Source organism: Schistocerca gregaria, unplaced genomic scaffold (assembly GCF_023897955.1).
Source record: "Schistocerca gregaria isolate iqSchGreg1 unplaced genomic scaffold, iqSchGreg1.2 ptg000333l, whole genome shotgun sequence".
Lineage (NCBI taxonomy): Eukaryota > Metazoa > Arthropoda > Insecta > Orthoptera > Acrididae > Schistocerca > Schistocerca gregaria.
Window position 1 is genome coordinate 5964895 of NW_026061799.1, and position 14529 is coordinate 5979423.

Consider the following 14529-nt stretch of genomic DNA (forward strand, 5'->3'; position numbering starts at 1 on the left):
CGTGAATTTATTTTCTATTTGTTCTTTGAGTTTTTTTTCTTTGTTTATTTCGAGAACTATAATTTTTATTTTAGGTATTTATTATTTAATAATTGATTATAGAGTTTTTGTTGAGTGAGAGCTTTTCAATTTAAATGGTTCTATAGTTGTTATAACTTTAATTTTGGATTGAATATCTCTTATTTTTATATCTTTTGTTATATATATTTCTTCTTTGGTTATTTATTATAGAGAGGATTATATATCTGGTGAAAAGAATATAAATCGTTTTATTATTATTGTTTTAATATTTATTCTTTCTATAGGTTTTTTAATTATTAGTCCTAATTTAATTAGAATTTTATTAGGTTGAGATGGTTTAGGTTTAGTTTCTTATTGTTTAGTTATTTATTATCAAAATGTAAAATCTTATAGTGCTGGTATATTAACTGCACTTTCTAATCGTATTGGTGATGTTGCTATTTTAATTTCTATTGCATGAATGTTAAATTTTGGTGGTTGAAATTATATTTATTATTATGATTTTATTTCGAATTCTTTTGAAATAAAGCTCATTACTATATTAATTGTTTTAGCAGCTATAACTAAGAGAGCTCAGATTCCTTTCTCTTCATGACTTCCTGCTGCTATAGCAGCTCCTACTCCTGTTTCTGCTTTAGTTCATTCTTCTACTCTTGTTACTGCTGGTGTTTATTTATTAATTCGTTTTAGACCAATATTGGATACTTATAATTGTGGTTGATTTTTACTTTTAATTGGTTGTATAACTATATTTATGGCTGGATTGGGCGCTAATTTTGAGTTTGATTTAAAGAAGATTATTGCTCTTTCTACTTTAAGACAACTTGGTTTAATAATAAGAATTTTGGCTATAGGTTATCCAAAGCTTGCATTTTTTCATTTATTGGCTCATGCTTTATTTAAGGCATTATTATTTATATGTGCAGGTACAATAATTCATAATTTGAAGGATTCTCAGGATATTCGTTTTATAGGATCAATTGTTAATTTCATACCTTTAACTTCAGTTTGTTTTAATGTTTCTAGTTTATCTTTTTGTGGAATACCTTTTTTAGCGGGATTTTATTCAAAGGATTTAATTCTTGAGATGGTTTGTTTAAGATGAATTAATTGTTTAATTTTTTTTCTTTATTTTTTTTCTACTGGTTTAACTGCTTCTTATTCTTTTCGTTTGTTTTATTATTCAATATCTGGTGATAATAATTTTTATTCTAGATTTTCTTTTGATGATAAGGGTTATTATATTTCATTTGGAATAATTGGTCTATTGGTTGTTGCTGTTTTTGGTGGTAGTCTTTTATCTTGATTAATTTTTCCTATTCCTCATGTGATTGCTTTACCTTATTATTTAAAGTTTTTAACTATTACAGTTGTTATTTTAGGTGCTTATTTAGGTTATCTTATTTCTAATTTTGATTTTTCTCATAATTTATTTTCTTTAAGTATACTTTCTTTTGTTAGATTTGCTGGTTCTATATGATTTATACCTTTTCTTTCAACTAAGTTTATTAGATATATTCCTTTAAAAATAGGTTATTATTCATCTAAGTCATTTGATTATGGTTGAGGTGAATTACTTGGTGGTCAAGGTTTATATAGATTATTTATTTATTTAATTGGTTATATTCAAGGTTGATATGATTCTAATTTCAAGATTTATCTTTTAACTTTTATTTTTTGAATATTTATTTTGGTAATATTGTTTTTCGTTTACTTAAATAGCTTATAATTAGAGCGTGACACTGAAGATGTTAAGGAAGTATTTTTACTTTTAAGTATTTATAAATATAGATATATTATTTTTACAGTGAAAATGTAATGTTTTATTTAAACTATATAAATTTTAGAAATGTTAACGGAGTTTAACCGCTAATATAAAAAGTTAGCAGCTTTCATATTGGCTTTACATTTCCTTAATTGGAACTATTATAGTTCAATTATATTACTAACAGTAATACGCCTCTTTTTGGCTTCAATTAATAAGAATAAGGGTAGTACATACCAATCTTCCAGGTCGAAACTGACTGCAATATTTCGCTTCTTATTCTATTTAAGGTTGATTGATAATATCAATACTTTTTGAATGCAACCCAAATGTTATATTTAACTACAACCCTTTATTCTGCTCATTGTAATGCTCCTTGGTTTCATTCATGGTATAGTCCTCCTAATAGAACTAGAATAAAAAATATTGTTGATACTGTTCAGATTATAATGTCTGAAGTTTTAAAAATAATTACAATTGGTAGAATTAGTGCAATTTCTACATCAAAAATATATAAGAATAATCATATATAATATATAAGAATAATCATACTACGTCTACGAAGTGTCAGTATCATGCTGCTGCTTCAAATCCAAAGTGATGTCTTGGTGAAAATTGATTTATTGAGTGTCGAAGTAGACATGTTGATAAAAAGATTGTTCCAATAATTACGTGTAAACCATGGAATCCTGTTGCAACAAAGAATGTTGATCCATAAACTGCAGCTGCAATGGTAAGAGGTGCTTCTCAATATTCATATGCTTGAAGTATTGTAAAGTATAGTCCTAATAACACTGTGAAGAATAATCCTTGTAGTGCTTGAGTATGATTAGATTCCATTAAACTATGATGTGCTCATGTTACTGTTACTCCTGATGCTAAAAGAATAGCTGTATTAAGTAATGGAATTTGTATAGGGTTAAAGGGTTGAATTCCTATTGGATATAAATAATTATATTAATTATAATATTTTATATTTAAATTAATAATTTTATTTATTATATCCAATTATAATAATATTAAATATTAAATTACATATTATTATTTTAAGCTAAAAACATAAGTAGCTATAATCCTAGGTAAATAATTGCATTAAAATAATCAATTGATAATGGTAAGATGAACTTATAATACTTTAATTTCAATTAAATGTAATATATTAATATAAATTATTTATTATATATATATATAAAAAAATAAAATGAGCAGGATAAATTAATCCTAATTAAACAAAATAATACATAAAAGAATTTCAAAAAAAAACTTTCGATTTATATATTAAATAAATGAAGTGCCTGATTAAAGGGTTACCTTGATAGGGTAAATAAAGTAAATAAAATTACCTTCATTAAAATTACATAAGATGGAATTAAACTACCTCCTTTAGTATCAAAAACTAACGTGCATCATACACCTTAATGTAAAAAGGTAAGCTAAACAAGCTAATGGGTTCATACCCCATTTATAGAGGTATCAATCCTCTCCTTTTTAATGACCAACAACTCTACAAAACTTCTCTTCCTATCAACATTAATGATAGGAACGATCCTGTCCATTTCATCAAATTCCTGATTTGGGGTTTGAATAGGACTTGAGATCAACTTACTTTCATTTATTCCGCTCCTAACAAGAAATAAAAATATAATAATAAATGAATCATCAATTAAATATTTTATTGTCCAAGCAATAGCATCGACAATAATATTATTTTCAGTTTTGCTGATTCGAATAAAATATCCCATGGGATGGGAAACAGAATTTATCCCATCAATAATAATTAGATCTAGACTATTATTAAAGATTGGAGCTGCACCTTTCCATTTCTGATTTCCAGAAGTTATAGGAGCATCAAGATGAAATAATTGTTTAACATTAATAACATGACAAAAAATCGCCCCAATAATGGTCTTATCTTATTGTATTCAATTAAGAACTTTTATTTGAACAATTATTATCTTAAGAATTATTATAGGGGCAATAGGAGGTTTAAATCAAACATCCTTACGACAACTTTTAGCATATTCATCAATCAGACATCTAGGTTGAATAATTAGATCATTAACAGTCAGAGAAAACATCTGAGAACTATACTTCATTATTTCCTCACTATTAAGATTAATTATAGTTTTATTATTTAAGCAAATAAATTTATTTTTCATAAATCAAATTTATTCAGCCACAAATATAAAAACCGAAATTAAATTCATAATATTCTTATCTTTATTATCTTTAGGTGGACTACCACCATTCCTTGGATTCTTACCAAAATGAATTGTAATGCAATCATTAATAGAAAACAATATAACAACTATTATAACTATTATAGTTGTATTAACTACAATTACACTCTACTACTATATACGTATTAGATTCTCAGCTCTAATTATATCATACACAGAAAATTCGTGATCTATAAAGATAAAGTCCCAAAAATCAAGAATCATTCTTCCTATAACAGTAATAATTTCAACAATAGGATTGATTTCAACATCAACCTTAATTTCATTATACTAAGGACTTAAGTTAATCAAACTAATAACCTTCAAAGTTATAATTAAAAGAATAATCTTTTAGGCCTTAGTAAAATTTTACACCTCTAGAATTGCAGTCTAGATTCATAATTGAATATAAGACCTAAATATGATAAGAGAGAAAACATCTCATAAGTAGATTTACAGTCTACCACCTAAAATTCAGCCATCTTACCGCAAAAATGATTATTCTCAACAAACCATAAGGACATTGGTACTTTATACTTCATATTTGGAGCATGAGCAGGAATAGTAGGAACATCAATAAGAATACTTATTCGTGCTGAACTTGGCCAACCTGGATCTCTAATTGGGGATGACCAGATTTATAATGTTATTATTACAGCTCACGCATTCGTAATAATTTTCTTTATAGTAATACCTATTATAATTGGTGGATTTGGTAATTGACTTGTTCCACTAATAATTGGTGCACCAGATATAGCATTTCCACGAATAAATAATATAAGTTTTTGATTACTACCACCTTCACTAACCCTTCTTCTTACATCTTCTATAGTAGATAATGGTGCTGGTACAGGATGAACAGTTTACCCTCCTCTAGCAGGAGCTATTGCACACGGGGGTGCATCTGTAGATCTAGCTATTTTTTCACTGCACTTAGCAGGTGTATCATCTATTCTTGGTGCAGTGAATTTCATTACAACAGCAATTAATATACGATCAGAAAGTATAACTTTAGATCAAACACCTTTATTTGTATGATCTGTAGCTATTACAGCATTACTTCTCCTTCTTTCACTTCCAGTTTTAGCAGGAGCTATTACTATATTATTAACAGATCGAAATTTAAATACATCATTCTTTGACCCTGCAGGAGGGGGTGACCCAATTCTATATCAACATCTATTTTGATTCTTTGGACACCCAGAAATTTATATTTTAATTCTACCGGGGTTCGGAATTATTTCACATATTGTATGTCAAGAAAGAGGAAAAATTGAATCATTTGGAACATTAGGTATAATTTATGCTATACTATCAATTGGACTAATAGGATTTATTGTATGAGCACATCATATATTTACAGTAGGAATGGATGTTAACACACGAGCATATTTTACATCAGCAACAATAATTATTGCTGTACTTACAGGAATTCAGGTATTTAGATGATTAGCTACATTATATGGAACTAAATTCAAGTTCAATCCACCATTATTATGAGCTCTAGGATTTATTTTCCTATTTACAATTGGTGGATTAACAGGATTAGTATTAGCAAATTCATCACTTGATATTGTATTACATGATACATATTATGTAGTAGCCCACTTTCATTATGTATTATCTATAGGAGCAGTATTTGCAATTATAGGAGGTGTCATTCAATGATATCCACTATTTACAGGATTAACTATAAATAATACATGATTAAAAATCCAATTTACAATTATATTCATTGGAGTAAATTTAACATTCTTTCCTCAACACTTCCTAGGATTAGCAGGAATACCTCGACGATACTCTGACTACCCAGACGCATATACATCATGAAACGTAGTATCAAGAATTGGGTCTACAATTTCTATTGTAGGAATCATTATATTCATTGTAATTATATGAGAAAGAATGATTACAAACCGAGCAATTATATTTAGAGCTAACATAAGAAGATCAACAGAATGACTACAAAATAACCCTCCTGCAGAACATAGTTACTCAGAATTACCATTAATCTCTAGATTCTAATATGGCAGATTAGTGCAGTAGATTTAAGCTCTACAAATAAAGGTTTGACCTTTTATTAGAAAATATTTATTAATGGCAACATGATCAAATTTATCTCTTCAAGATGGAGCTTCACCATTAATGGAGCAATTATCATTCTTTCATGATCATACTATGGTCGTATTATTATTAATTACAGTAATTGTAGGTTATGCCCTAAGTTATATATTATTTATTGCCTATACTAACCGTAATATACTTCATGGACATTTAATTGAAACAATCTGAACAGCTTTACCAGCAATTACATTAATTTTTATTGCCCTTCCATCATTACGACTATTATATTTACTTAATGATTCAGTAGATGCAATAATTACAATTAAAACCATTGGACGACAATGATATTGAAGATATGAATATTCAGACTTCATAGACGTAGAATTTGACACTTATATAACACCAGAACAAGACCTAGAAAATGATGGATTCCGACTACTAGATGTAGATAACCGAACAATCCTACCAATAAATACAGAAGTACGAGTATTAACAAGAGCATCAGATGTTCTACACTCATGAGCAGTTCCTGCATTAGGGGTTAAAATTGATGCAACGCCAGGTCGGTTAAATCAAGGAACATTCACAATAAATCGACCTGGATTATTCTTTGGACAATGCTCAGAAATCTGTGGAGCAAACCACAGATTTATACCAATTGTAATTGAAAGAACTTCAGTAAATTTATTTATTAAGTGATTATCTAAGATAATTTAAGGAGTTAGTTAAAATAAATAACATTAGAGTGTCAATCTAAAGTAACTAAAAAAAATTAGTACACCTTGAAATTCATCAGATGACTGAAAGTAAGTAATGGTCTCTTAAACCAAATAATAGTAAATTAACGACTACTTCTGATGGGGAAATTATATCCAAATCCCTCAAATATCCCCTCTTATATGATTCTCACTATTCATTATATTTTCAGCTACATTAATCTTGTTTAATCAAATAAACTTCTTCTCATTTAAACCTAACCTTATTAAAAGAGCAGAAAAAGGAACAATTGAAATAAAAAACTTAAATTGAAAATGATAACAAATCTATTCTCAACATTTGACCCCTCAACTAACATATTTAATTTATCATTAAATTGAACTAGAACATTTCTAGGACTATTATTAATCCCATCACTATTTTGACTTACACCATCACGAATTAACATTATCTGAAATAAACTAAATTTAACCTTACATAATGAATTTAAAACACTTCTTGGACCAAAATCATTTAATGGAACAACATTCATTTTCATCTCAATTTTTATTATAATATTATTTAACAATATCATAGGATTATTCCCTTATATTTTTACTAGAACAAGACATTTAGCATTAACATTTGCAATTGCCCTACCTATATGGCTAGGATTTATATTATTTGGATGAATTAACCATACTAATCATATATTTACACACCTTGTACCACAAGGTACACCGCCTGCATTAATATCATTTATAGTACTAATTGAAACAATTAGTAATGTTATTCGACCAGGTACATTAGCAGTACGGTTGGCAGCAAATATAATTGCAGGACACTTATTATTAACCTTATTAGGAAACACAGGACCATCTATAGCAATAAACTTAATCTCATTACTAATTATTGGACAAATACTTCTATTAATTCTAGAATCAGCAGTAGCAATAATTCAAGCCTATGTTTTCTCAATTCTAAGAACTCTATATTCTAGAGAAGTATATTAAACCTATGTTAACAACTCACTCAAACCACCCATTCCACTTAGTAGACTATAGGCCTTGACCATTAACAGGAGCAATTGGAGCAATAGTCCTAGTATCAGGACTAGCAAAATGATTCCACCTATTTAATATTAACTTATTCATAATTGGATTTGGAATTACCCTACTAACTATAATTCAATGATGACGAGATGTAGTACGAGAAGGAACATATCAAGGATTACATACAGGATTTGTATCAATTGGATTACGATGAGGAATAATTTTATTTATTGCATCAGAGGTATTATTTTTCGTTTCTTTTTTTTGAGCATTCTTTAGAAGAAGATTAGCACCAACAATTGAACTAGGAATACTATGACCTCCAATAGGAATTCAACCCTTTAACCCTATACAAATTCCATTACTTAATACAGCTATTCTTTTAGCATCAGGAGTAACAGTAACATGAGCACATCATAGTTTAATGGAATCTAATCATACTCAAGCACTACAAGGATTATTCTTCACAGTGTTATTAGGACTATACTTTACAATACTTCAAGCATATGAATATTGAGAAGCACCTTTTACCATTGCAGATGCAGTTTATGGATCAACATTCTTTGTTGCAACAGGATTCCATGGTTTACACGTAATTATTGGAACAATCTTTTTATCAACATGTCTACTTCGACACTCAATAAATCAATTTTCACCAAGACATCACTTTGGATTTGAAGCAGCAGCATGATACTGACACTTCGTAGACGTAGTATGATTATTCTTATATATCTCTATTTATTGATGAGGTAGATAATTGTTTTTCTAGTATAAATAGTACATTTGACTTCCAATCAGAAAGCTTGATATAAATCAAGAAAAACAATTCTAATTCTATCAACAAGAGTTTTCATTATATTTATTATTCCAATAATTGTTATAATCCTGGCAACAACACTATCAAAAAAATTAATTAATGATCGAGAAAAAAGATCACCATTTGAATGTGGGTTTGATCCAAAAAGATCAGCACGAATACCATTCTCAATACGATTCTTCCTAATCGCAGTAATCTTTTTAATTTTTGATGTAGAAATTGCACTAATTCTACCAATTGTAATTATTTTTAAAACTTCAGACATTATAATCTGAACAGTATCAACAATATTTTTTATTCTAGTTCTATTAGGAGGACTATACCATGAATGAAACCAAGGAGCATTACAATGAGCAGAATAAAGGGTTGTAGTTAAATATAACATTTGGGTTGCATTCAAAAAGTATTGATATTATCAATCAACCTTAAATAGAATAAGAAGCGAAATATTGCAGTCAGTTTCGACCTGGAAGATTGGTATGTACTACCCTTATTCTTATTAATTGAAGCCAAAAAGAGGCGTATTACTGTTAATAATATAATTGAACTATAATAGTTCCAATTAAGGAAATGTAAAGCCAATATGAAAGCTGCTAACTTTTTATATTAGCGGAAACTCCGTTAACATTTCTAAAATTTATATAGTTTAAATAAAACATTACATTTTCACTGTAAAAATAATATATCTATATTTATAAATACTTAAAAGTAAAAATACTTCCTTAACATCTTCAGTGTCACGCTCTAATTATAAGCTATTTAAGTAAACGAAAAACAATATTACCAAAATAAATATTCAAAAAATAAAAGTTAAAAGATAAATCTTGAAATTAGAATCATATCAACCTTGAATATAACCAATTAAATAAATAAATAATCTATATAAACCTTGACCACCAAGTAATTCACCTCAACCATAATCAAATGACTTAGATGAATAATAACCTATTTTTAAAGGAATATATCTAATAAACTTAGTTTAAAGAAAAGGTATAAATCATATAGAACCAGCAAATCTAACAAAAGAAAGTATACTTAAAGAAAATAAATTATGAGAAAAATCAAAATTAGAAATAAGATAACCTAAATAAGCACCTAAAATAACAACTGTAATAGTTAAAAACTTTAAATAATAAGGTAAAGCAATCACATGAGGAATAGGAAAAATTAATCAAGATAAAAGACTACCACCAAAAACAGCAACAACCAATAGACCAATTATTCCAAATGAAATATAATAACCCTTATCATCAAAAGAAAATCTAGAATAAAAATTATTATCACCAGATATTGAATAATAAAACAAACGAAAAGAATAAGAAGCAGTTAAACCAGTAGAAAAAAAAATAAAGAAAAAAAATTAAACAATTAATTCATCTTAAACAAACCATCTCAAGAATTAAATCCTTTGAATAAAATCCCGCTAAAAAAGGTATTCCACAAAAAGATAAACTAGAAACATTAAAACAAACTGAAGTTAAAGGTATGAAATTAACAATTGATCCTATAAAACGAATATCCTGAGAATCCTTCAAATTATGAATTATTGTACCTGCACATATAAATAATAATGCCTTAAATAAAGCATGAGCCAATAAATGAAAAAATGCAAGCTTTGGATAACCTATAGCCAAAATTCTTATTATTAAACCAAGTTGTCTTAAAGTAGAAAGAGCAATAATCTTCTTTAAATCAAACTCAAAATTAGCGCCCAATCCAGCCATAAATATAGTTATACAACCAATTAAAAGTAAAAATCAACCACAATTATAAGTATCCAATATTGGTCTAAAACGAATTAATAAATAAACACCAGCAGTAACAAGAGTAGAAGAATGAACTAAAGCAGAAACAGGAGTAGGAGCTGCTATAGCAGCAGGAAGTCATGAAGAGAAAGGAATCTGAGCTCTCTTAGTTATAGCTGCTAAAACAATTAATATAGTAATGAGCTTTATTTCAAAAGAATTCGAAATAAAATCATAATAATAAATATAATTTCAACCACCAAAATTTAACATTCATGCAATAGAAATTAAAATAGCAACATCACCAATACGATTAGAAAGTGCAGTTAATATACCAGCACTATAAGATTTTACATTTTGATAATAAATAACTAAACAATAAGAAACTAAACCTAAACCATCTCAACCTAATAAAATTCTAATTAAATTAGGACTAATAATTAAAAAACCTATAGAAAGAATAAATATTAAAACAATAATAATAAAACGATTTATATTCTTTTCACCAGATATATAATCCTCTCTATAATAAATAACCAAAGAAGAAATATATATAACAAAAGATATAAAAATAAGAGATATTCAATCCAAAATTAAAGTTATAACAACTATAGAACCATTTAAATTGAAAAGCTCTCACTCAACAAAAACTCTATAATCAATTATTAAATAATAAATACCTAAAATAAAAATTATAGTTCTCGAAATAAACAAAGAAAAAAAACTCAAAGAACAAATAGAAAATAAATTCACGGCCTAAGATGAAAAACTTCATATCATTGATTCCACAAAACAATATTTTTAATTAAAATACTTAAGCAAACTAAACAAAGAAATATTCACCCTTTAAACAGAGAATATTTAAAGGCAATCAATGTAAAAGTAAAAGATGATATTCACGAAAATAACCAAGAGAACAAGTATAAACACCAGAATAATAATTCCCATGCTGAGAATAAGAATATATATACAAAGTATAAACAGCTCTAAAAAAAGATAAAAAAATCAAAGCAAAGAATCTAAAAGAAGATCAAGATATAATTCTATTTAATAATCTAATTTTACCTACCAAATTTAAAGAAGGAGGAGCAGCCATATTTGATGATCTTAAAAGAAATCATCATAAAGCCATTCTTGGCATCAAATTAATTATACCCTTGTTAATTAATAATCTTCATCTACCTAAACGTTCATAAATAATATTAGATAAACAAAATAAACCAGAAGAACATAAACCATGACCAACCATTAGAGAAAGAGAACCTACACAACCTCATCAATTCATAGTCATCAATCCACCAATAACCATTCTTATATGAGCAACAGAAGAATATGCAATTAAAGACTTTAAATCAACCTGACGAAAACAAATAAATCCTACAATAACACCCCCAGATAAACCTAAAGACAATCAAAAATAATTAAACTTTAAACCCAAATAAGAAATAACCTTTATAACACGAAAAATACCATAACCACCTAACTTTAATAAAACACCAGCAAGAATTATTCTACCTGAAATAGGGGCCTCTACATGAGCCTTAGGAAGTCATAAATGAACCAAAAACATAGGTATCTTAACTAAAAAAGCCAAAATTATAAATACATAAAACATAATATAATAAGAACCAAAATCAACCAATAAAGGAAAATATAAAGTATTAGAAAAATCATAAACCTTAAATAAAACTAATAATAAAGGTAATCTAGCAACCAAAGTATAAAAAATTAAATAAACACCAGCCTGCAAACGCTCAGGTTGATAACCCCAACCCAAAATTAAAAGTAAAGTAGGATCTAATCTAGCCTCAAAAAAAATATAAAAAGAAAGAAGACTTAATCTAGCAAATGAACAATAAAGCATAATTATTAAAATCAAAACCATAAAAACAAAAAAATTAGAATGATATGAACTTAAATAAACTGAACCTCTAGCAGTGATTATTAAAGAACAAATCCAAAAACTAAGTAAAATTAAACTAAAAGAAAAATAATCAATACCAAAATAATATCTAATTATATTCAAATCAGCATATGAATAAACACAAATTATAAAAACAAAACCCGACAGAAACATTAAAGAATGAACCAACCATCAACAATTATTTAATAAACAAAGAGGGATCAAAAAAATAGTTATAAATAAATACTTTAACATAAAGATAAACCAAAAGAATTAAAAAAATCATTACCATGAGAACGAATTATTGAAACTAAAATAGAAAGACCTAAAGCACCCTCACAAACAGAAAAAACTAGTATTATTTATTTACATTACAAGAATTGCATCAAACGAAATATTTCAGCCTAAATCAATCACTATAATTATTACATTAATAATGTGAGTATTTATCATATTAATATTAATTATTCTAGATATATCTATATTTATAGACTTTTTCAAAAACACCGAAACTATAAATATTGATAATTCAATCAATTATCAAGAAATAACAATATCTTTAGAAAAATTATATAATAGACCAACATTCATTATTACAATAATAATAATAATTTATTTATTTTTAGCACTACTAGCAGTTGTTAAAATCACCAATATTAATCAGGGACCTATTCGTAAAATAAGATAATTACTAATGAATAAACCCTTACGATTAAGACATCCTTTAATTAAAATTATTAATAACTCTTTAATTGACTTACCTGCCCCAACAAATATTTCATTTTGATGAAATTTTGAATCCCTATTAGGGTTATGTTTGGTAATTCAAATCGTAACTGGACTATTTTTAGCTATACATTATACATCAAATATTGAAATAGCATTCAGTAGTATAGTACACATCTGCCGAGACGTAAATAATGGTTGAATTATCCGAACCTTACACGCAAATGGAGCATCTATATTTTTTATTTGTATTTACTTACATGTAGGACGGGGAATTTACTATGGATCTTATATATATATACATACCTGAATAATTGGTACAGTGATTTTATTTTTAGTTATAGCAACTGCATTTATAGGATATGTCTTACCCTGAGGCCAAATATCTTTTTGAGGTGCAACAGTAATTACTAATTTATTATCAGCAATCCCATACTTAGGAACAGATTTAGTCCAATGAGTATGAGGAGGATTCGCTGTTGATAATGCAACATTAAATCGATTCTTCACATTCCATTTTGTATTACCATTTATTATTGCTGCTATAGCAGCAATTCATTTATTTTTTCTTCACCAAACAGGATCTAATAATCCTCTTGGACTAAATGGAGATATTGAAAAAATTCCATTCCATCCATACTTTACCTTTAAGGATTCTATTACATTTGTAATAATAACATCATTATTAATTATACTATGTTTAATTAATCCTTACCTATTAGGAGATCCAGATAACTTTGTACCTGCCAACCCATTAGTAACATCAGTTCACATTCAACCAGAATGATATTTCCTATTTGCATATGCAATTCTACGATCTATCCCTAATAAGGTAGGAGGTGTTATTGCATTATTTTTATCAATTAGAATCTTAATAATTTTACCATTTTATAATAAAACACCATTCCGAGGCATTCAATTTTACCCTATTAATCAAATTTTATTCTGAATTATAGTAGTTGTTGTATGCTTACTAACGTGAATTGGAAAACGACCTGTTGAAGAACCTTATATTATAACAGGTCAAATCTTAACAATTATTTACTTCACATATTTCTTAATTAATGTCCATGTCGCAAACGCATGAGATAAATTAATTAAGGAATAAAGTTAATTAGCTTAGGAAAAGCATATGTTTTGAAAACATAAAATTAGAAGTTTAACTCTTCTATTAACTTTTCTCAAAAAATTTCACTAAACAAATGAGATAAATAAAATCTTTAAACCAACAAAGAAAATAAAAAAATTCAAAGATAAAGGTAAAAAACTTTTTCAAGCTAAGTACATTAATTTATCATAACGGAACCGTGGTAATGTTCCACGAACCCAAATAAAACCAAAAGATATAATAGCAAGCTTAATAAAAAATATAAAAGAATAAAAATCACCGCCCAAAAAAATTAAAGCCAATAACATTCTTATGAAGACAATTCTAGTATATTCAGCTAAAAAAATTAAAGTAAAACCACCCGCACCATACTCAATATTAAATCCTGAAACTAACTCAGATTCCCCTTCAGC

The 14529-nt window shown here is 27.2% G+C and overlaps 1 protein-coding gene and 1 long non-coding RNA gene across 3 annotated transcripts in view; one reads left to right on the plus strand and one right to left on the minus strand.

Moving 5' to 3' along the window:
• Positions 1-272: 272 nt before the first annotated feature.
• LOC126306464 (NADH-ubiquinone oxidoreductase chain 5-like) overlaps positions 273-14529 on the plus strand; it is an 84979-nt gene continuing 70722 nt past the window's right edge. For both annotated transcript variants that reach the window (XM_049992058.1, XM_049992057.1), the window contains exon 1: positions 273-947. In XM_049992058.1, the coding sequence (XP_049848015.1) occupies positions 776-947 (172 nt within the window). In that variant the 5' untranslated portion in view covers positions 273-775. The remainder of the gene's footprint in view (positions 948-14529) is intronic.
• The window catches only part of LOC126306488 (uncharacterized), a 38370-nt gene continuing 28335 nt past the window's right edge, over positions 4495-14529 (minus strand). The window contains exon 2 of the long non-coding RNA XR_007553559.1: positions 4495-4615. This is a non-coding gene — a long non-coding RNA (uncharacterized LOC126306488). The remainder of the gene's footprint in view (positions 4616-14529) is intronic.